Here is a 24943-nt window from a genome sequence, read left to right as displayed (position 1 = left end):
CAACATGTACAACTACAACCAATGTTAGTCTAGAAATATGTCCACATAGTATAAGGCTACGTTCACACTTGCAATCCCGGAAGTGGAACGTAGTTGATTTGGACTAAACTTATGGTAGTTTAGAAGTGTGTCCACGTAGTATTAACGCAGTGAGTCCTGCCCCCTAGTGGTCAGAGAGAGAACCTTTGATTCATTTAACTGACTCGTAAGGTACTGAATCCAAAACAGATTTAAACATTGCAACGCTGTAAACTCTCCGCGTCGATCGAAACAGAACGCAAAGCTTCTTTTCGGTTGCGTATCGACCATTTCACCGCTTATAAAACCACGTCAGATTGAATGTTTTCTGGAGAATACCGCCCACTTCACCTGCTCTGCTGTTCTCCAATCACTCTTCAGGGTTCCTGCACACATCTGGAAAGGTTCAGAGGAAGAATTTGGGGGATTTCCAGGTCCTAATTGCAAAAGGTGTTTCGGGGAAAATCATTGTTTTAATGATGAAGTCTGTCATCCCGTTTAATACTTCACATGTACAAGAGATGAGAGAAATATGACTGTGAAACATATCGAACAGAGTAAAAACGTGGAGTTTTGTGACATTTTTTATGAGTTCATTTTTTTGTGGGGGTTGGTTGGTTGGTTGGGGGGTTGGATCTTTACTGTGACTGTGAAGGAACCCTGACAAGCACACACACACACACACACACACACACACACATTCATATTCACACACAGATACACAAGAGACTGTTTTTAGACGATAGATCAGAGTGAAGATTTAATTTATCGCACGGACACTAACAGAAACGAGGCTTCCAGATGCAGGGGTTCTGTCCTGTCAGTATTATGAGATATTACATTTATTTACATACACACACACACACACACACATTTTAATCCTGAACAGAGGGTATCACTAATCATGTCACAGATCACGAGAAAACTGAGCCGTGAGACACTCATGTATGAAGACTCTGAGGACTGCCAGAAAAAAAATGTTGTCGCCCCAAAACTTCTTGATGTAAATATGCAATGCCTTTTTATTTTCTTCTCTCTCTCTCTCTCTCTCTCTTTTTTTGGGGAGTGGGGGGGGGGTCTTTCGTGGCATCCTGACAGACAACACAAACGTTTTTTTCCTGTGACTGTACTTCAAGCTTGCTGATGAGAATAGTGACCGAAAAAAAATACAACAACAAGAAACGATTCAAAAACTGCATTTAAGAAAAAGAAACATTTAAAAAAAAAAACGAAGAAAAAATAAAAATAAAGACAGTGTCAAAGACTGGACCCTTCCGTTGAGTTTCTCGGGTTGATACACCGACTCGACTTTTTATCGTCCACGGAGGATGTTTCCATGGAGACAACCCCCACCCCCTCCTCCACCACCCCTGCTCTCCTCCCCCCCCGCCCGCCTTCCTTCGGTCGCCGTGGTCCCCGAAAACAGATCATGGACTCCTGACTTTCTGTGAGAGGACATGACTGGACCTGTGGAGTCTGCACTGTCATTACTGTTTCTCTTCACCCTCTTTTAAAATGGAAAAAAAAAAAGTGGGACCATGGATGACTTTCATTTTATTTTGTTCTCTCGTTTTATTTTTGCAGTGCTGGTTTCATCAGGTTGTTCCACCAATCCCATCATCCCTTGCTCCTCCTCGTTTTCCTTTTTTTGTACCATAGTTTGTTTTATTTATGTTGGTCATCCTAGGCAGTGTTACCTTGTATGTCGTTAAAAAAAAGGCACCTCTTAAAGTCGCTGAAGGATGAAGATGATGATGATGATGATGATGATGGATGCATTAACTGAAGTCTTTTTATTTTTTTTTCTTTATTTTTTTTTTTTTTTTGGATCGTTTGCTTGTTTGTTTTCTTACCAAAACATTAGGGCAAGAACCCAGTAGTGGACTTGCGTTGCCGTGGTAGTATTTATTTTGAATTAAATTAAAAGAAATACATTTCAGGGTTTCTGCTGTTGTGACTCTTTATTGTAGATGTTTAAAAAAATAAATAAAAATGACCTCTTGGTTTATTTAAAAAGAAAAAGACACTATAGTAGAGCTGGGCGATATGGAGAAAATCAGATATCACGATATTCTTGACCAAATACCTCGATATCGATATTGCGGCGATATTGTAGCGTTGACTATCGGCGCTTTCACAAAATATCTTCACACTTAGATTTTTGATAAATAATCATCAGTAATGTGGACATAATGTCTAAGTGGGGAAAAGGCAAATAATAGAACAGCTACAACAGTCTGGTGAGTTCAGAAAAGTACATCACTTTACTGTAACGCAGCATAACACTAATGTCATATCGCGATATTACGATATCCAAAATCTAAGACGATATCTAGTCTCATATCACGATATCCGTATATTGCCCAGCCCTACACTATAGGCAAAATCATGTTTTCATGCACTGGTCAATGAGGTTTTGGGTTATTTGGCTTCTATAACATCGTCTAGGTCTTCTTTCAGACTAGTGGAAAGCTAACTTTGTTTTTTTTTAACTACACATTGTCTGTAGATTCTCCTAAATTCACCAGAAGTTAACGTTAGATAATGCCTCATTTGCATATTTAAAGGTGCTCTAAGCGATGTTAGGTGACGTCACTTCTTGTTGACGTTCAAAGTATTGTCAAACAAAACGGAGGCTAGCTCGCCCCTCCCTCCTCCTCATCCCGTCCCCCCCCCTTCCCCTTCCTCGCACTAACACCCCCACCCCCACCCCCAAATCCTTCTTGTCAGTTATTGGCTGGAAGACTGTTATGTTTGGTGGTGCAGGTTGGCGCAGTTTGTTTTTGTTGGTGTTTGTGGAGCCTGGGCTGTCTACAGAGACCGGCGTGTTCAGGGGACAGGCAGCTAGCGGATAGTGAGGAGATGTTTGCTGCATGTGACGCGTGACATCACTTAGAGCACCTTTAAACATCACATTTCAGAAAATGTAACACAACAAAATAATTGTCTCAGTGTCAGTAATCAACTGAAACTAATCATGACAGAACAGAACCACTAGAAAGTGCTATTGAACATTTTCTGTGATACAACTGAAGATACAATCCAGGACCAGAACATAAAGAGAGCCGACTTCACAACGCAGCCGGCAGGACTCTGTGACGCAGGTTTCCTCTTCACCGCCATCCGGCGTTTTACACCATTATGTTTTCAGTCTCAGACACCCTGAACCACGCTCCGTGGTCCGGTGTAGCGCTCCCAAACCCCATCACCAGCTCGCTCTCATGGAGATCGAACCTGTGGCCTCTCAGAAACAGGACGAGGCCGGTGTCGTCTGCGGCGTTCACTCTTGTATGGACGGAGGCCAGTCCACATCGACAGACTGAGAGGAAACACACATACACCCAGCGTTAAACAAAGAGCACATTTAAAGTATAGTGAGTGATGTTAATCTCCATTTCACTCCCTATTCAGCCCCATTGTACTGAATTTGGTTGCAGTTCCACCAGCGCTCCACTGGGGGTGATCGTGGTCCAGTGCTAAATGAATGGGAGTCTATGGAGCTAGATGCTAAATTAATGGGACTCTATGGAGCTAGACGGCTAAATGAATGGGACTCTATGGAGCTAGACGGCTAAATGAATGGGACTCTATGGAGCTAGATGGCTAAATGAATGGGACTCTATGGAGCTAGATGGCTAAATGAATGGGACTCTATGGAGCTAGACGGCTAAATGAATGGGACTCTATGGAGCTAGATGGCTAAATGAATGGGACTCTATGGAGCTAGATGCTAAATTAATGGGACTCTATGGAGCTAGATGCTAAATGAATGGGACTCTATGGAGCTAGACGCTAAATGAATGGGACTCTATGGAGCTAGACGGCTAAATGAATGGGACTCTATGGAGCTAGACGGCTAAATGAATGGGACTCTATGGAGCTAGATACTAAATGTGTCTCTTTCGTCTGATTGTTGTTGAGAAATCTCAGATCTGATTGTAGTTTCTGCAAGTTCAACATGGATTATAGGTCAAAAGTTGAATGAACGAGTACTTGTGTCCTTTCCATTACTTACAGGTTGAGTTGTTGTTGCCCATAACACGCTAGCATTCTGCTAATGAATGCTGATTGGTCAGTGAAGGACTGATTACGATCGGAGATCCCGCTTCACGGCATCCAAAGCAGAACCAGAATGTCAGAGTGAATATTTCGGTGTGGTCTTTAAAACATTAGCAAACCTCTTTCTAGCATGTGTATTAACAGGGAGAGTCTAACCTGTCAGCTGTGTTGTATTAACAGAGAGTCTAACCTGTCAGCTGTGTTGTATTAACAGAGAGTCTAACCTGTCAGCTGTGTTGTATTAACAGAGAGTCTAACCTGTCAGCTGTGTTGTATTAACAGAGAGTCTAACCTGTCAGCTGTGTTGTATTAACAGAGAGTCTAACCTGTCAGCTGTGTTGTATTAACAGAGAGAGTCTAACCTGTCAGCTGTGTTGTATTAACAGGGAGACTAACCTGTCAGCTGTGTTGTATTAACAGGGAGAGTCTAACCTGTCAGCTGTGTTGTATTAACAGGGAGAGTCTAACCTGTCAGCTGTGTTGTATTAACAGAGAGTGTCTAACCTGTCAGCTGTGTTGTATTAACAGGGAGAGTCTAACCTGTCAGCTGTGTTGTATTAACAGGGAGACTAACCTGTCAGCTGTGTTGTATTAACAGGGAGAGTCTAACCTGTCAGCTGTGTTGTATTAACAGGGAGAGTCTAACCTGTCAGCTGTGTTGTATTAACAGGGAGAGTCTAACCTGTCAGCTGTGTTGTATTAACAGAGAGACTAACCTGTCAGCTGTGTTGTATTAACAGAGAGTCTAACCTGTCAGCTGTGTTTTATTAACAGGGAGAGTCTAATCTGTCAGCTGTGCCGTATTAACAGAGAGAGACTAACCTGTCAGCTGTGTTGTATTAACAGAGAGAGTCTAACCTGTCAGCTGTGTTGTATTAACAGAGAGTCTAACCTGTCAGCTGTGTTGTATTAACAGGGAGTCTAACCTGTCAGCTGTGTTGTATTAACAGAGAGTCTAACCTGTCAGCTGTGTTGTATTAACAGAGAGTCTAACCTGTCAGCTGTGTTGTATTAACAGGGAGAGTCTAACCTGTCAGCTGTGTTGTATTAACAGGGAGAGTCTAACCTGTCAGCTGTGTTGTATTAACAGGGAGAGTCTAACCTGTCAGCTGTGCCGTATTAACAGAGAGACTAACCTGTCAGCTGTGTTGTATTAACAGAGAGAGACTAACCTGTCAGCTGTGTTGTATTAACAGAGAGTCTAACCTGTCAGCTGTGTTGTATTAACAGAGAGTCTAACCTGTCAGCTGTGTTGTCAATGCTTCGAGAGAACAAAGGAAGTGACTCAGAGCTTGCCGTAAAGCAGCATCTCTGGCCGTATATGTGTATGACGTCATTGACATTTTAAAAGGCTTTTTAGAACCATAACCGCCACTTTAAAAACATCTAACACCCAGCAGTGTGTATTTTCTTAGCCTCCCCTTTCAAAAAATGATATCCTGAGAAAAGTGGATTTTGAGGGGTATAGCTCCATAGAGTCCCATTCATTCTGCACTGGCCTGTGAGCGCCCCCTATATGGAACCAGAGTGGAACTGCAACCAGGTCAGAAGCCGGAAGTAACGAGAGTGTAGAAATTCTTTGGTATTTTTCAACCTGGACCCTATTTTCCGATGTTTTTGTGTCTAAGGCTACGTTCACACCGCAAGTCTTAATGCTTAATTCGGATTTTTTTTTGCTCAGATACGATTATTAGTTTGGCTGTTGACATTAGTGTGAACTGTGAACTGTTGTGCGGTTTCGAACTGACCCGCATGATCAAAAGACCAGTAACAATGACATCAGACGCAGCACGCTGTTGAACGTTAGGGAGGTTATGGAGAAAGTCAGCATTTTCACTTTTATTTGATTTTATTTGATATGATATAGATTGACGTAAAAGTCACATCAAATCCGCCTTGGTTGTTCACACTGCAGACGCTTTGAAAAAAATCAGACCTGGGTCTGATTCAGGACCACATATGGAAGTGGTCTAAATCTGATTTGAGTGTTCACACTACTTCTGAAGAAGTCTGACCTGGTCACTTGACCCCAAAAAAGTCAGATTTGGGCCACTTTTGCCTGCAGTCTGAATGTAGTCTAAGTGAAATAAACTTCCAGTCCAGTATTAAGCGAGACCGCTGCAACCGGCAGCGGCGAAACAAGCGGCACGAAACTATTCGCAGCATTTGTGCACCGTCAATTTCCGTCCACTCAAAGTTCAGTTTTTGCCGCTGACAGGCTCAGATTGTTATTCTAAGTGTCTGACTACATTATGGAGACGATCCCTACAGAGATAGACCTTTATGTTAAAGAGGAAGATCATGAAACAGCCCCGAGATCGCCATCCCCGAACCCACCAGACTCCATGTAAATAATCAGCACTTTTAGCGTGTATAGAGCCAGCATATTTCCACCAGACTCCATGTAAATAATCAGGACTTTTAGCGTGTATAGAGCCAGCATATTTCCACCAGACTCCATGTAAATAATCAGGACTTTTAGCGTGTATAGAGCCAGCATATTTCCACCAGACTCCATGTAAATAATCAGGACTTTTAGCGTGTATAGAGCCAGCATATCTCCACCAGACTCCATGTAAATAATCAGCACTTTTAGCGTGTATAGAGCCAGCATATCTCCACCAGACTCCATGTAAATAATCAGGACTTTTCGCTTGTATAGAGCCAGCATATCTCCACCAGACTCCATGTAAATAATCAGCACTTTTAGCGTGTATAGAGCCAGCATATTTCCACCAGACTCCATGTAAATAATCAGGACTTTTAACGTGTATAGAGCCAGCATATTTCCACCAGACTCCATGTAAATAATCAGCACTTTTAGCGTGTATAGAGCCAGCATATACTGTATCCACATGTAAATGGGTGAGTTAAGGGTTTATTTCAACCAAATCAGCGTTGTGATTGTTGGAACAGTGGAAAGACGAACCAAGACGGCTTTTGATAGTTTTATTTGTGTTTCTGTCGACTCTGAAAGAAGTGTGTTTTACGATGATAAAATTACTGTTTATTTAAATGGAATCTGGTGAGTTTGACGAAAGCGATTTCCCACAGCCCAATGGTCCCACATTTCTAAGAATTGAGCGAACTGTGGGAACATAGGGCATAATTTTCAGTGAAAAATAATTCGTAGAAATGTGGGAACATTGGCACGCTCCCGTTTCATGTTCAATATAAAAGAGACACTCTGCTGCAGTATGTATTTCCAGTCTTTTCCAGTATGTATCATCTAAATAGTAGAGATTTTAAAATGTCTGAATGGATGATAATCTCAGATTTGATTGTTCTTCGTCTCACCTCCACGTCGAGCTCCAGGATGTCTGTGTCCGTCTTCAGCAGCACGCACAGGTTGGGTTTGGTGCGACCAAAGTCTCCGTGGACAAACTCTTTGATGTAACTGATGAACTGACGTTCAGGAGCAAAGTGTTGACATGTGAGAGCATCAGACATTTAGATATTCAGCAGTGGGTCCGTGACCCCTAGGGAAGTGTTTCTCAAATGGGGGTCCATGTCCCTCTAGGGTTACTTTGAAGGACTACAGGGGGTACGTGTCCCCCTAGGGGTACTCTGGAGGACTGCAGGGGGTACGTGACATTTTTGTGACTTTTGTCGCCCTAGTGTTGCCTTCCTTCTTTCTACTGTTTTTTTTTTCTCAAAGTTTTTATTACTATTTTCGACCTATTCTTGCCTTCCTTCCTTCTTTCTACCGTCTTTTTCCAAGGTTTTGTCGGATTTTTTTTTACATTTGTCTCCTTTCTTCATCATCATGTAAATGTTCTCCAGGTCCAAGGCTGTAGTTTAGTGAATCTAGCGCTGACGTCGCTGTATTCTTCCTCTTTATACAGACTTTTTTTTCTACCAAACATTATTTGCGCTGGTTAGGGGGTACATGGCTTAAAAACACTGTTCAAAGGGGGAACATTATTGAAAAAAGCTTCAGAACCAGTGGCCTAGGAGTTCCTCAGAGTTAGTGCAAAAAGTACCTACTCTGTCTCTCTGTCAGCTTAGGGGTCCTTGGCCTAAAGCAGAGGTATAACACCCCTGTTTTTAGACATTTTCGATAAGGGGTTTGAGAGTACATCCAGTTGTTCCTCGTCCCCGTTTTGCTTAGCGTCGTTCAATTGTCCGAATAGGACGCCGGAGTTTTCTACCTGGACGTTATTGTAAACCAACATTGTGACTGGGTCTATATAATAACATATAATAATGCTAAATACAGGATACGTGCCGGCCTGTGTCTTCAGCCCCAGGTAGAAGTGATGGGAGTCCAGGAAGCGGGTGTTCATACTGTGGACGACGCGCTGGCGAACGGCCAGCGCCCGGCGGTGCAAAACCCTCAGAGGGGTCTTCTGGTCCAGAGTCAGATCCTGACGGGAGCAACAACAACAACAACGAGTTTATTTTATATTTTAATCTTTATCCAGTCAATAACAAACTTGTCGTACAACTGATTCTAACACAAACCCAGATTCACCAACTATAAACTCAACGAGTCACAACGTCCACCTTTTTACCCTCCCCCCGTTTTTCTTCTGAGTCAACATTTTAAATGAAAAACCTTTATCAATCTTATTTTTGTCACTTTTTTCAACGTTTGTCGACTTTTTCTGAGCCTTTTGAAGTTTTTGTGGGTTTTTTTCCCCCGCTTTTTTTTTTTTTTCTTTTCACATTTGTCACTTTTTTACATTTTTGTCACTTTTGTGTCACTTTTTTGACATTTGTCATTTTTTTCTAACAATTTTTCTCACTTTTTTTTTAAGTTTGTCATTTTTTCAGTTATTTTATCAATAGTTTTTTCTTCAAATGCTATAACATTGACTAAAACACCCACATTCAATGAAAGTAGTGAACTGATTATTTATTTAACTTATTTAAGAGCGTTGTAGGGAACCATCCAGGTTATCTTTTGGACAATTTGTTTGAAAGAAAACCCAAATTTCTCATCTAGAAACGCTTTGAAAATGGGTCAAATTTGACCCGAGGACACCAGGACGGGTAATATCTTTAAAATCCTTAAATACTACATTTCTGCTGCGAGAGTGCTGACTAAGACCAGAAGGAGAGCACACGTTACGCCTATTTCATCGTCTTTACACTGCTTACCTGTGAGGTTTCCTTGTGATTTTTTTAATTCTTTTATTAGTTTATAGGCTCGCACTGGACTACATTTTTTATATTTTATTTTTTTTATTTATTTCAGGACAATGCACATTTGATGAACATGTACAGAAGTACACGTAAAAGTGCCAGATTGTAGCCCAAGGGCTAATTTCCATCTGTAGTCCATTCATCGGGTAGGTACGATAAAAAGGACAAAAGATACACAGCAGCAACATTTGCTATATCAAACTAAGTAAAACATACTTTTAGTTGCCGGACCAGGAAGGCTCCTCAGATCCTCCAGCTCTGCTAATTTAGCCGTTTCACGAAACAGAAGAACAGCATGTGGTGACGCTGCTTCCAGCCACAACTCACCGAGATGTTGGAACAGCCGGCCGGAGGAGCTGAGAGGAGCTGCGAATATTGATTCTCTGGCCCCCGTCGGAGAATATTTGTTGAATAATTTGACTGTTTGAATGTGTGTGTGTCCGTATGTGCGTGTGGGGTGTGTGTACGTGCGGTGTGTGTGTGTGTCCGTATGTGCGTGCGGTGTGTGTGTGTGTGCGTGTGACTGTGTGTGTACCTGCGGTGTGTGCGTGTGTGTGTCTGCGTGCGCTGTGTGTCTGCGTGCGCTGTGTGTCTGTGTGCGGTGTGTGCATGAGTGTGTGTCTGTGTGCGGTCGGTGTGTGTGTGTGTGCATGCGAGTCTGTGTGCGTCTGTGTGCATGCGTGCGGTGTGTGCGTGTGTGTCTGTGTGTGTGCGTGTGTGTCTGTGTGCGTGCGTGTGTGTGCATGTGTGTGTGCGTGCGGTGTGTGTTCCTGTGCCGTGTGTGTCTGTGTGCGTGTTGTAGGGACCTTGATGTCGTCGATGAAGGCGATGTCTTCACTCTGAATGGGTTTCTGGGTCCAGACGAGCGCCGTGTACGTCTTGGTTTTCTCCTCCTCTCCCTCCTTCATCCGACTCATGGCCTCCCTGCAGGACAGTTTGGTTTTTATTTATGATAGATAATTAATAATGCAGCTGCAGTTAAGTTTAGCGTCGTTTTACAGTTTCAGATCCTCTCACCTGGAAACGATCTGCAGGTCTCTCACTCGGATTTTGTCCGAAGACTTGTTGATGGTCTAAAAACACAATAAAAACAAAGTTAGTGGTCGTTAAAGACGCCCACATGACGTGAGGACACGCGTGCCACGCTAGCAGCTAGGCGAGCATTATAACGTGTGTTCCAAAGTGACCACGTTTGTCTCTGAAGTAAAGGCTGGACTACAATAGAGCTGTTTGGAGCAGTTTGTGAACAGTGTTTTCTGTTGGAGATGGTAAGTCCCTTTGGGGGGGGGACTTTGGGCTTTTTTCATTTTGTAATCTTTATGGCTGCAAGTAAAACTATGTAAACACGATCAAATTCTGGCTGCAATGGTTGAGATATTTGGCTCAGGAACAGATCAGTGAAGTGTTTTATAAGCAGGTTGCGAGGAGGAGGAAAAAGGTTGGGAGTGAGTTGATGAAGAAGACCTCTTGCAGCTGCTTCATCTCCACTCTGCTGAGTCGGGATCGGTGAGGATTCAGCAGCTCCATCGCAAACGGACGACCTGCCAATCAGGAAGAACATGAAAACACTTCATTCTTCACATTTCAGGTGAGAAGTTTCCTCTGCAGGCGCAGCTTTAAAAAAGCAGATTTTCTCAGATCTAACGACTGTAGTTGGTGCCCAGTGGACTTCTTCAGCAAGTTATTTACTGCTCTAGCTTTTCCAACGTTTTAGACACAGCTGTTGTCATAATAACGGCTCGAAATGATGTGAAATGGCAAATTGTATGCTATTGAAAAACATCACATTTTCTTCGACTCATTTTCTCCGACTCAATATGTGTGCACCTAAAGGCCCAGACACACCGACCAGACGGACGACCGTCGGCAGTAAAGCCAGTCGGGCTGATCAGTCTCCCGAGTTGGTCCAAAAAGTGCCTCAGAACACCGAAGAGACGAGACGTAATACGTCTCCATATCAGCAGGCGGCGCTAATCTGTGTTGTCGCCCAAAAATGAAAACCGGCAGCTGACCGTGGGTCTGGTTTCTCTAGAAATTCAAAGCCAGACTGTCATGGCGTCTCGTTCAGAATACGATCTCATATCGTCCTAAAATAGTTCACCGAAACGTGTTTCTGAAAACATTGGAAGAGAGAAACAGGCCGTGCAGCTGCTGAATCTTCATTTCAGATCAACAAAGGTCAGTTTAAAAGACGTTCATCAGATTTTGAGAGGCTCTAGTCACGCTCATCCCGCTCCCCGTTTCCTGGTCAGCTCTCCACCAATCAGATGGGTCATTTGAGTCTGACTGCCAGCAGTGCCCGCCCCGCCGATTATACATGTCAAATCGGCCAAAATGAAGGCCGACGGCACCTCGGACGGACGACGGCACGGAACACACCGACCAGACTCGAGTCACCGACCTCGCCAGACTGTCCGACGGACGATCATCGGCTCGGTGCGTCTCAGGCTTAACTTAGAGCCGTAACAATCCCAAATTTTGCTGTACAATTAATCTTATACATCTTTTGGTTATATATCACTGTCATGTGATCCAGATAATGTAAAAACACAAATACACAGCCTACACAACACAACAACGCCTCTTTATTATCATAAAACATATTTTCTAACTGTATCGCCCCCTTTTTGTTGCCGTGAACGTGTTTAGGGTCAAGTGCCAAAGACAAGCAATTGAAATAATAATTAAAATATTTAGTCCGACCAATAATCACTTCTATAATTACAATTTGGCACATCTAAACTAAATCAACAGCTACCAGTCACACGCCTGAAGAACTTAGCTAATGGTGGCAATTCATTGCGGTTAAACAAAGAATCCGCGATTATGACAATTAGACAATTATGTAATAATTGTTACAGGCCTAACCTAAGTCTTCCACAGACACTGAAAAGACATTTGTGGCTCACCGTTTCCAAGAGTCCGGACGTCCACATCCTCTCGGCCAGACGAGGAGAAATTAAACTCTGTGACAGAAGAAGAAAAGGGGGGTGAGGGGGGGTTATCACGATACATTAGACGCTGTTCTGATTACATCCAGTTACTCGTTGCGCGGCTCGCCAAGCTTTAATTTGTGGCTCGCATTGCAGTAAATAACACTTATATTTCATAAAAACATTAAGAACAAGCAGCGCTACAACATTACCCTAAGTCTGCTCTATTACAAATCATTTATATTTAAAGAAAAAATACCCCAAAACGGCATTACAAGATGTAAATATATAGAAAAGATATTTAAACTTGCTCTGCCCTTCGGTCCATGACACTGACTCACTGCGGAGTTGCCAGTTTGGGCCGTTTTTCCAGCTCTTAACGCCAAGCGTGCTGTTGGACGGTTAGATTCATGATGGGCTAATGTTGAGGGATGACAGACTGATGAGCAGACATTCTATTTATGACTATTATTATCTACTATTTACTATTATGCTTATTATACTTTGTGGTAAAAGTGGCCCTCCTATTGATTTTCTCCTCTCAGTGTGGCTCTCATGAAAAAAAACCATGAAGACCACTGCGTCAGAGTGTGGACTAGACCTGTAACAGTTATTACATAACTGGAATATTTTTTAAAGTAATCACTGTTACTTTGTTTAACCGCAATTCATTGCTAACATTAGCTTAAGTGCTAAGAGGTATGAATGTTGATGCTAATTGTCAATTTTATGTTCAAAACATCTGTTATAGATAACAAAGAGGCGTTGTTTACTTCAGAGGCTGTGTACCTGTGTTATTACACTATCTGGGTCGCATGACAGTGATATATAACCAAAAGATGTATCCACAATTATATTGTTAATCGCAATTATTTTCCTAGACAATAAATCGTACAGCAAAATGTGGTATTGTTACAGCTCTGGGGTCCTGTCTTGCACCCGGCCCAGCGCAGCGCAAAGCCCGACCCAAGTGTCTTTGCTAGTTTAAGACCGACACAGTTGTCAATTTCCCGTCCAGCGCCCGCGTCGTTTAAATAGCAAACGCACCTGCGCCCATCTGAGGCCCATGGGCGTGCTGGTCTTACAGGGAGGTGTGTTCAGGTGCATTCTGGGCTTGCTGGTCTTACAGGGAGGTGTGTTCAGGTGCATTCTGGGCGTGCTGGTCTTACAGGGAGGTGTGTTCAGGTGCATTCTGGGTGTGCTGGTCTTACAGGGAGGTGTGTTCAGGTGCATTCTGGGTGTGCTGGTCTTACAGGGAGGTGTGTTCAGGTGCATTCTGGGCGTGCTGGTCTTACAGGGAGGTGTGTTCAGGTGCATTCTGGGCGTGCTGGTCTTACAGGGAGGTGTGTTCAGGTGCATTCTGGGCGTGTTGCTATCTTTAGGCAGCGGGAAGTGATCGCACCATTGACCAACAAAAACCTGGTCTAAAGTCAATAACGCAGCATTTCATTGTTATTTTAACAGAGCATTAGTAAAATGCTCCTAGGCTCGTGCACAGCACGTGCACACTATGCTTGTTACACACACAGGGACGCACAGCAGCACACACACATGCAGAAGATTACAAATAACAATATTACGGTGCAAATCCTCCATCATAACAGCAATGCTCCAAGGTCCAAACGCGCCTGGCTTTTAAAGGGAATGGGAGATGATCTCTGATTGGTTGATTGCATGTTACACCCAAAACACACCTCTGATTAATGAAGACACTAAGTCCAACCCTTTTGAACCATGCACCCGGCGCACGGACCCTTTTTTCCCGCTGTCAAACTAGCAAAAGTGGATTTGGACACGCCCTAAATGCACCTGCGCCAGGCGCCAGATCGTTAAAATAGGGCCCCTAGTGTGGACGTACCGTCGGCTCTGAAGGAAGACAGGAGGGGCGCTGCGATCAGCTCCTCCACCGACGACTCCATCCTCCGCTCTCCGTCGATCACCCAGGGAGTCTGAGGAAGACTGCGGCAGAACTTGTTGTACCTGCCTGGACAACAGGAAGAACATCAGGACGCAAAAATTACACACTTTACACGCGTTTTGCTCTAAGTCGGCAAAGATGACTTCAGTTGTTTAGTCATCTTTTAATGCTTTTTCATGCTGAACAAACTTCTGAGCACATCTCTGGTAAACATGAGATTTAAAGTGGTGCTTTTGCATGATTCTTTGTGGAGAAACTCAGTTTTACAGATCTGGCGATTACATCAACTTTTTGATTAGTTGACGAAGTCATATGAGCTTAAAATAAACTCTTCTGATCAGCCGCCAACAGGGCTAGTAGATTTCTAAAGTTACCAGCCAATAAGATTTTCCACTAGTCAATTTTCACTTCTATTTCCCCTCCTCTTTTGTCTTCAGTGTCACCTGTCTCTGCAGCCTTCCTCTTTTGCTCTTCTGTTTTCCTAACTCCCAAAAAATATCCCCACGTGTTTGTTTGTTTTTTTCCTAACTAACTTCTCTTTCATTTCAGCTCCTCTGGTTTGTTTGGCTCCGTTCCGTTCGTCTTCTCCGTGGCAGCGTACCTCAAAAACCAATACCACGCACGCTAGGCACGTAGCCAACGGCTGTAAGACACGTCACGACAAAGTTGTTCATGGGAAATGTAAGATTAGTACTACAAGCAGTGTTGCCAGATAAAGATGACGTTTTCCAAGACAAAAGGCACACAAAACCGGCCACGTTTCTTAGCGGAAAACGGACACAATCGGGCAACGCTGACTTTGTTTTCTGCAGCCTGCCGTTGCAAAAACAGACGCAGTGTTTGCTTCATTCATCACCGGCCAAATTGGCTGAGCTTTACAATGTTACCCGCCAAAGGTCATTTTTACCTGTATTTGGCCGGTTGGCGGGTGTCAATTCAAAGCCCTGCATGTAAGTGTTAGTCGGCTAGTCTTTAGTCATGGACAGCCCTAATTTATTGTGTCCTATATATACTGTATATACACAGTTGTGTTCAAAATAATAGCAGTGTATTTAAAAAAGTGAATAATGCTCAGTGCCCAGTTTATACAGTAAATGTTTGAGTTTGTAAAGAAAAATGCAAATACTGCTATTCTTTTTGAACAGCCTAATATTCCTTTTCTTCACTTTCTGTAAAGGTAGAACACAAACTTGATCAATGTTGGTCATGTTTTAATCTGGAATTGAATGTGCGGTGTTCCCAGTGCAATGAATGATATTATAGAATTAAAAGCTATTCTAAGGATTTTGAGCATTATTCACTTTTTTAAACACACTGCTATTATTCTGAACACAACTGGGTATATATACAGTCATGTGAACAAATTAGGACACCCATGCTAAAGTTGACTAAAAAGAGGAATCTTTTGGAAGTTGATCTTAATGCCTTAATTAAAAAAATGAGGAAAAATCCAACCTTTAAGGACACCAATTTTCTTTGTGAATGAATAATGTATCGTAAATAAATAAATGTTCTTCCTTAAAATACAGGGGGCATAAGTCAGTACACCCCTATGTTAGATTCCCATAGAGGCAGGCAGACTTTTATTTTGAAAGGCCAGTTATTTCATGGATCCAGGATACTATGATCCTGATAAAGTTCCCTTGGCCCCCCCATCATCACATACCCTTCACCATACCCCCCCCATCATCACATACCCTTCACCATACACCCCATCATCACATACCCTTCACCATACCCCCACATCATCACATACCCTTCACCATACCCCCACATCATCACATACCCTTCACCATACCCTCACATCATCACATACCCTCCACCATACCCCCACATCATCACATACCCTTCACCATACCCCCCACATCATCACATCCCCTTCACCATACCCTCACATCATCACATACCCTTCACCATACCCTCACATCATCACATACCCTTCACCATACCCCCCACATCATCACATACCCTTCACCATACCCCCACATCATCACATCCCCTTCACCATACCTAGAGATTGGCATGGTTGTATTTCAGTTAGCCTAATAGCTGGTTTGATTTGCATTGAGAGATGATCTTATGGAAAGTACCCCATATATATATATATATATATATATATATATATAACCCTCACACCAGATACTGACCCCCCCCCCTGGACCCTGTAAAACTGCACATTTTAGAGTGGCCTTTTATTGTGGCCAGCCTAAGGAACACCTGTGCAATAATGATGCGGTCTAATCAGCATCTTGCTATGCCACACCTGGGAGGTGGATGGATTATCTCGGCAAAGGAGAAGTGCTCACTGACAGATTTAGACAGATTTGTGAACAATATTTGAGAGAAATAGGCCTTTTGTGTACATAGAAAAAGTCTTAGATCTTTGAGTTCAGCTCATGAAAAATGGGGGCAAAAACCAAAGTGTTGCGTTTATAATTTTGTTCAGTATATGATACCTGCTACGAAGACAGACGCGTGGAGACACTGGACGTCCTGAGGGCTGCAGCTGCTGGTCGGCTGCGCTGGTGGTGAAGCGTAATGTCTGAAAAGAACCCAAATATAATCAATTCAAACAGCACTTTATAGGTAAAGAACGGAGATATGAAGATGATGCTTACTTTAGGAATTTGGCATCAGCTATCTTTTCCAGAGCTTTGACCACGGCCATCCTGGTGAACACCGACTGCACAAAGAGACCAAAGACATACTCAGTTTTTATTCGTCCTATAATATATATATAGAACACAATATAAAAAAGGACAGAGTAAAGCCCCCCATCAGACAGAGGGCGTTTAAGCAGCCTGTTTTTTTTTTTAACTAGCACAGTGCCCATTTGGAACCATTTTACCCCGAAATGAGTTACAGAAGGACCCCAAAGCACACTGTATCCACACTGTATAGCCTACTACTGACCTATTGTGTACAACCTTTAGTGTTCGGCCGTTTAGTTTAATAATATCCAAATCCAAACTGGATAAACCAGGAAACCAAGTGTGAAGTAGATCGGACGAACGGTTCATGAGATATTTCAAAGTAACACACACACACACACACACACACACACACACACACACACACACACACACACACACACACACACACACACACACACACACACCCTCACCCTCCTAAGTGGACGTGGCCTCGTTTGAAAGTCTTTTCACTTTAGTGTCCGAATGTTCTGGAGATATGTGGCTTGTGTAAAATGGGTCCAAATTATACTTTCACGAAATAATCGCTCATAATGTTGTGAGTGTGTTGAACGTTCACTCCTCAACACACTCAGGACCTGCTGCTAGTCTCCCAAGGAGGCGTGGGAGTGACACAGAGTCAGGAAATGACTGAGTTGGGGCGTCGCTCTTCTAAAACGTCTCTGATATAAACGTGTAATTAATGAGCTTTAGAGGTGCTGGGAGGTGTCACCTCCAGACAGAGCCAGGCCATCTGTTTCACCATTTCCAGTCTTTATGCTAAGCTAACCTCCTGGCTTCACATTTAACAGACAAACATTAGAGTGGTTTAGATTGTCTCATCTAAGCAAATGTGTGTATTTCACAAAACGTCCAACTATTCTTGAAGTTTGTGTCTCAACACGACAATAAACGTCATCCTTCAGGGCCGTGTTTTAACGATCTGAGAGCACAGCGTGAAGAGTCTGGTGCAGGTGTGTTTAGGGCGTGTCCAAATCCACTTTTGCTAGTTTGACGGCGTAAAAAAGGGTCCGTGCGCCGGGGTCATGGTTCTAAAGGGTTGTACTTAGTGTCTTCATTAATCAGAGGTGTGTTTTGGGCGTAACATGCAATCAACCAATCAGAGATCATCTCCCATTCCCTTTAAAAGCCAGGCGCGTTTGGACCTTGGAGCATTGCTGTTATGATGGAGGATTTGCACCGTAATATTGTTATTTGTAATCTTCTGCATGTGTGTGTGCTGCTGTGCGTCCCTGTGTGTGTAACAAGCATAGTGTGCACGCTGTGCACGAGCCTAGGAGCATTTTACTAATGCTCTGTTAAAATAACAATGAAATGCTGCGTTATTGACTTCAGACCAGGTTTTTGTTGGTCAATGGGACGATCACTTCACGCTGCCTCAAGATAGCAATACGCCCAGAATGCACCTGAACACACCTCCCTGTAAGACCAGCACGCCCAGAATGCACCTGAACACATCTCCCTGTAAGACCAGCACGCCCAGAATGCACCTGAACACACCTCCCTGTAAGACCAGCACGCCCAGAATGCACCTGAACACACCTCCCTGTAAGACCAGCACGCCCATGGGCCACAGATGGGCGCAGGTGCGTTTGCTATTTAAATGACGTGGGTGCTGGACGGGAAACTGACAACTGTGTCGGTCTTAAACTAGCGAAGACACTTGCGTCGGGCTTTGCGCTGCGCTGGGTGCAAGACAGGACCCCCTTCTGATTGTAAAGTCTCCTGAACCCTTTCACTCCGAGCTTCCTCACCTGTTTGTTCTTGGTGGGTTTGAAGCAGTCGGCGCATGTCGATGCACTGCGAGGAGGACAGAAAACAGGAAGCAGAGCATCGTTTGGTTTCAGTCTCGTTCATACTCATCTGGTTCCTGTCTCACCTTAAAGAATAATCACGCCTGAGGCTGACAGAAATATCTAGGACATCAATTGTGTGACCTGCGTGCTATTTGTTAGAGGTGATGATCCATAAATGTAACTTGAATTCTGCTTTTTACAACCATCTAAAAGTCAGAAACGTAACATCACAGCTTTCTCTAGATCTTCAGAGATGTTCAGACTCACAGGAAGTGGCAGTCAGCGTCCGTCTCCGGGTGAGTGAACCCCACACCGACCTCGAACGGACTCTGAAAAAAACAAAAACAAAAGTGTGGAAAAGTATATCTTTTTAAATAAAAGGGAGAAAAATAGAAATGAAATGCTTTTAAATCCCAAGACTGGCTGTGAAAACGCAAACTGAGAAAGGAGACGCTTCAAAGCTCAAATTAAAAGTCAAGTTTGTAAGTTATTGTATAATACTTTTTTTTTCCTTTTCTTGCTTACCCTGGTAACCACGCCAACGCCCCCCAGCTCCTTGGCAACCAGGCCCTGCATGACCCACTTAAAGGCCTCCTTCACCTGGATGATGTCGTCCTTGTCGACCGCCATACTCTTCTCTCTGAGTGAGTGAACAAGAGTTAACGCTTATAGCTGCACAGGAAACAGGAAACATCATCACTGCCTCTATCTCTGCCACAAGAAACAACACCAAACACACGCTCTGAACTGCCCGGGAGTTTGGGGAACAGCTGACTGTTTGCTCATTCCCTCCTGTCCCTTTTCTTTCTCTCTTTCTCTGTGTGATGAAGTTGGCTTCAAGTGCACTTGGAAAGGTTGAGATCTATCAACAATCTGACCGAAAATAATATACATATATAATATAGAGTCTACGTGTGCTACATTTGGGGGGTTAAAGAACACAACAGGACATCACTAGGGGTCGAAATCACCAGAGGCGATGTTAAATGTATTGCAATATTCTGCGATATATTGCAATGTAATACCTTTTTTCTAACTTAATATTATGTCCCCTAAGGAAAACTTTGTCAACATCTGTTTTGTCTAAAAAGATACATTTCTGTTTGTTCTGGTAGACTGAAAAAGCAACCAAAAAGTTAATTTCTCATCTGTAATTTATATAATAAAAGATCGACACTTGGCGTCTGTGTATTGATAAAGTATCGCCACAGGAAATATCGCGATACTATGCTGTATCGATTTTTTTCCCGCCACAAATGGGCCATTTAAGTGACACTTCCACCACCGCACAACCCTGAAGCGAATGGCTGGATCCCTTTTTTTTTTTCGGGTCTGAATGGGCCCCGACTTGTGATTCCACGTGACATCGGACTGATGTGACAATAGTTTGAAATGCAGAAGACAAGAAAACATTAATTTACCTCATTTCCTTCTTTACGTGAAGCCAACAGGAGTGCTGCAGGATAAATAAATAAAAACACCCATTAACGGACACAATAAGGACATGATGATTTTTCCATTTTTCCAAGGCACGCGCGCACACACACACAAACACACACACAAACACAAATGCGCACACACACACAGAAACACACACAAATGTACACGCGCACATAGAAACACACACAAACACACACGCACAAACACACACACAAATGCACACGCGCACACAGAAACACACACAAACACAAATGCGCACACACACACAGAAACACACACAAACAAATGCGCACACACACACAGAAACACACACACAAACACAAATGCACACACACACACACACACACACACACACACACACACACACACACACACACACACACACACACACGCGCACACACACACACACACACACACACACACACCCCTACCTCGCGGACACACAGCTGAGCGGGCAGAGACACAGACAGCACCAGGGTGTCAAACTCGTACTTTTCGGCCTTCACCTTCTCTGCTATCTGTGAACACAGAACAAAAAAACATCAAGTCCATCTGATCCACAATACAATCTGACACTGTGGAACGTGAATATTTTACAGCACGCACACCTTTACGGCCGGGGTCGGGCCACAGAGATCCTGTAAAATCCCCAAACACACCACACACACACACGGCTCCTCATCCTCCAGTTTGACCACAGCAGCAGCAGCTTCAGCAGCAGCTTCAGCAGGACCAGGACCAACAGCAGCTTCCTCTGACGGAGCATCAGTCCCGCTGGGCTCCAGTTTCACCCTCTTACTCGGTGGTTCTGATACTGCTGCATCATTGTCGTTTCCTTCTGTGGACTCTGCCGCTGTTGAATCTTTTGATTTGTTGTCCTCTGCATCGCTGATGAAAGCTTGAAGTTCTTTAAGTGTATCCTGATGAAAAAATTACACAATGCATTAAGAGGGACACCAGCAGTTTTAACACATTTATAAACGTCGATATGTTTTAGGCGCCGACCGAATTTCCTCCATAGCATCGAGTATCGAAAAATGCCTCGTCATTCAATACCACATTTCAACACCTAAATCTCATTAGCGTCAGTGAGCCAATAAGCACGCAGCATGCATGGACCAAGATCTAATAATGCTTGTGAATGGCTGACTGTCTAACATTACACAACATCGAAGCATGCAGGAAAGACTCGGCGGGTCAGTGACGTCCGTTCCGTGCGGGAGAATCCTCTGCTCTCCCTGCATTTCCTCCGTGGCGGTGCAGTGTGATCGGCTCTAGGTCGACTTGGAAAGGCTCGGGATGATGGTGGCTCTGTCACGCTGACGCTTCAGCCGGACCTTGCCGCTAACCCCGGGCCGTCAACCTAAAGTGCTCATATTATGCTTGTTGGTGTTTCCCCTTTCCTTTATTGTGTTATATATCTTTTTTGTGCATGTAATAGGCTTCCAAAATGAAAAAAGCCCAAAGTCCCCCCCAAAGGGACTTACCATCTCCAACAGAAAACACTGTTCACAAACTGCTCCAAACAGCTCTATTGTAGTCCAGCCTTTACTTCAGAGACACACGTGGTCACTTTGGAACACACGTTATAATGCTCGCCTAGCTGCTAGCATGGCACGCCCTCATACTCTGCTTCTGACTGGCTAGTAGTCCTTACCTAGGTACTGTCAGGGCACGCCCTCATACTCTGCTTCTGACTGGCTAGTAGTCCTTACCTAGGTACTGTCAGGGCACGCCCTCATACTCTGCTTCTGACTGGCTAGTAGTCCTTACCTAGGTACTGTCAGGACACGCCCTCATACTCTGCTTCTGACTGGCTAGTAGTCCTTACCTAGGTACTGTCAGGGACACGCCCTCATACTCTGCTTCTGACTGGCTAGTAGTCCTTACCTAGCTACTGTCAGGGACACGCCTCTCATACTCTGCTTCTCTGACTGGCTAGTAGTCCTTACCTAGCTACTGTCAGGGCACGCCCTCATACTCTGCTTCTGACTGGCTAGTAGTCCTTACCTAGGTACTGTCAGGGCACGCCCTCATACTCTGCTTCTGACTGGCTAGTAGTCCTTACCTAGCTACTGAGCATGTGCGACTCCCAACAAAGATGGAACAGCAGTGAGAGGTCTCACTCTGTAGCTAAAACAGAGAGCTCAACACACAGGGTGAAAAGAGGAGCTGCAGCAATGTGCAGTACAACAAAAATATGGTGATTTTTTGGAAAATTAAACCATGTAAACCTATTCTGATATAACCTCTAAATACAATTATGAACCTGAAAATGAGCAGAATATGAGCACTTTATAGCTCGCTGTGCACGCTCTCCCTGCGGGGACGTCTGTCAACCAGCGCGAGGGCGGACTGACCTCAGTGAGTAAGGGGTCTGCGGTGATTCAAAGCGGCTTGAAACACAGACACGTCTCGTTCACTAAGCTTTATGGATGTGACTTTTCTTTGCCCTGTCAACACTGTTCAGCACACTCGCCCTGCTCTGCTAGAGTATAACGTAATGCAATATTATTTATTTTTGTTCAAATGGATTTCATGAAATTGGTTCCCGAAAAAGTTAGAATCGTTCAGGAATCGGTATCGTACATCTATCTATATCGCTATCCCTTATTTTTACGATACCCAGCTGTATTTATTATCTATTACTTCAAACCTGTAATATTGACTGTTGATTTGTGTCTATCCTACTGTCTACTTTATGCCCTTATAATGCCCATATTTAATGCTGTCTTTTTTTTTTTTTTTACTTTATCCTTGCACTGCTATATTGTTTTTATATTTCTATGTCTACATTATTTTCTTATAATGCCCATATTTAATGCTGGTCTCTAGACTTTATCCTTGCACTATTGGACTTATTTGCACTACCACCATGACACCCACTCTCATAGAGCACCTTACCATGCAGACTGAACCACAGGGTCAGTCCCTGCCCTGTCACTGCAAGCCTCTCATGCTTATACATCCCTTATAGTACATTCATGTGGATTTTTTATTTAGTATCTTTTCTTTTATTGTCCATATTATTCATGTGGATTTGTTATTTTATCATCCTGTTTATGATGTATGTGTATGTTGTGTGTGATGTTGTTAAGCTACTGGGACCTAGGATTTCCCCTTGGGAATCAATAAAGTATCTATCTATCTATCTATCTATAATTGAGTACAGAAGGCGAGTGTTACCTGTTGGGGTTGTCTGTAGGCAGCCTGGACGCTGACACAGCAGAACCTGAGGACGCAGCGAGCACAGCAGCCGGCCGACAGCAGCTTCTGGACGATAGGTTTATCCTTCTCCTTCAGTGGCAGCATGACTCCGGGCTGCAGAGACATTCGTTAGGAAACACAGGGCGGTCAGCGGCTGAGGGATTACTTCATTAGACACAGGACAGGTACTCAAACATTCTTCAGTTCAACACATTTCTGGTTCAACCTTTCCAAATCCCAAAGGATGTAGCCTACACTAGCCTGACTGTTGGTCAGACACGTTAAGTAAGACATCATTTGGGGTTCTTCGAACTAATGAATGAACTTGAAGTCAATTTAATTTATACAGCCAAATATCACAAATCTGCCTCAGGTACTTTACAATCTGTACAGCACACGACGCCCTCTGCTCGACTCCTCTCTTTTTTTACTTGAAGATTTCTTACATAGGGTACATCTCTTTCACGTACACAACTGAGACAGTATACGAAAAAATAATCATGTAAACATGTTCTGGTAGAAACCCAAAATACAAGTATGAACCAGTGGTGTAGTCTACGTGATACGCAGGTATACGCAGTATACCCACTAAGAAAGCTCCAGGATTTCCATATACCCTCTTAACATGTACAATGACACGTAACAACATACTTTCCATTATATTTTTGATATATTTTGAATTGTCATCTGTGTTTTTTCTTCTTCTCATAGGCTAAATAAAGGGATTTCCATCGTAAATTGGTGCAAAAAAAGTGCATCAGAATGCAGGAAATGAAGTCTTTGACGCTCAAACTTTTCCTGGGGGAGGACACCCAGCCCCTCCAATATGATATCCCCCTCCAAGGCCCATCCTGGCCCATATATATATATATATATACACACATATATATACACACACTCACTGGTATGAACCTAAAAATGTGCCTGATATGGGACCTTTAACCTGTGTTTATTTCTTTCTGTTGGCTTTCATTTATCCATTTTTTAATGTCTTATTGTTGTATTTTTTTGTCTTTTTTTTCCCTCTGATTTAATCAGATTAATACATCTGCTCCGTGAAGCACTACAGCACATGTTTGCATGAAAGGTGCTTCATCAATAAAGTGTAGTTGAGATTAGACTGCCAATACAAAACCCTTCATACAAAATAACATTGACTGTATTTGTAAATGGGACTTTCTACAACCTAAAAGCATGACAGAACACCATTAAATAAACATATATAGTAGTCTTCGCAGACATCTCTGACTGGACACAATCAAAGCTTTGGTGGCAGGAAATTACACACGTTAGTGTACATTATGTAGTACACTAAAACTATCTTGCCAAAAGAGGCTCAAAACATCCGCTACAGCATGCCTGTCTGGTCTCTCCAGACTCTGCTAAGCTAACTAAGCTAACACTGAGCTTTTAAAAAGCGAATGTGAACGTAAACAGCACATTGAGCAGCTGCTAAACTGTCGAAAACACCTACCAGACACAGCGGTGGTGGACTCACGGAGGTATTAAACACTGAAAACAAACTAAGGTTCAGTTACTTGTTAACATGTTCCATCTAGACTGCGTCTCTTCAGTGCGTTTCAGCTTCAACAGACAAAGCTAATCAACCCAGATCGTCTTTTTCTGATTTGTTTATAACCTTTATTTCTTACACATGTAACATAGACTGTATATATATATGAATATAATATTAATATTTACAGTATATAACAT

At 43.2% G+C, this 24943-nt stretch overlaps 1 protein-coding gene across 1 annotated transcript; it reads right to left on the bottom strand.

Moving 5' to 3' along the window:
- Window positions 1–2728: 2728 nt before the first annotated feature.
- On the bottom strand, window positions 2729–24836 carry pus10 (pseudouridine synthase 10). The gene is made up of 18 exons (XM_078273322.1): window positions 24705–24836; window positions 23210–23344; window positions 20632–20943; window positions 20455–20541; window positions 20005–20039; window positions 19109–19223; window positions 18851–18912; window positions 18542–18587; window positions 16695–16759; window positions 16533–16618; window positions 14017–14142; window positions 12135–12191; window positions 10690–10766; window positions 10243–10298; window positions 10032–10149; window positions 8302–8444; window positions 7375–7474; window positions 2729–3337 (listed from the first exon to the last, which is right to left on the bottom strand). Exons 2-18 carry the CDS (start codon window positions 23333–23335, stop codon window positions 3299–3301), a joined length of 1650 nt encoding a protein of 549 aa, XP_078129448.1. The 5' UTR covers window positions 23336–23344; window positions 24705–24836; the 3' UTR covers window positions 2729–3298.
- Between the last annotated feature and the right edge of the window lie 107 nt (window positions 24837–24943).

This window comes from Sander vitreus, chromosome 2, assembly GCF_031162955.1.
Source record: "Sander vitreus isolate 19-12246 chromosome 2, sanVit1, whole genome shotgun sequence".
NCBI lineage: Eukaryota > Metazoa > Chordata > Actinopteri > Perciformes > Percidae > Sander > Sander vitreus.
The sequence above is the reverse complement of the archived record's forward strand: the minus strand, read 5'-3'. Positions and strand labels throughout refer to the sequence as shown.

Coding starts and splice junctions, on each gene's coding strand:
- pus10 (XM_078273322.1), bottom strand. CDS start 23,335: ATGCTGCCACTGAAGGAGAAGGATAAACCTATCGTCCAGAAGCTGCTG. Junction 18,588..18,850: donor GACGCTGACTGCCACTTCCT/GTGAGTCTGAAC, acceptor TCCTCCTCGCAG/TGCATCGACATGCGCCGACT. Junction 10,299..10,689: donor AGATGAAGCAGCTGCAAGAG/GTCTTCTTCATC, acceptor TTGTGTTTTTAG/ACCATCAACAAGTCTTCGGA.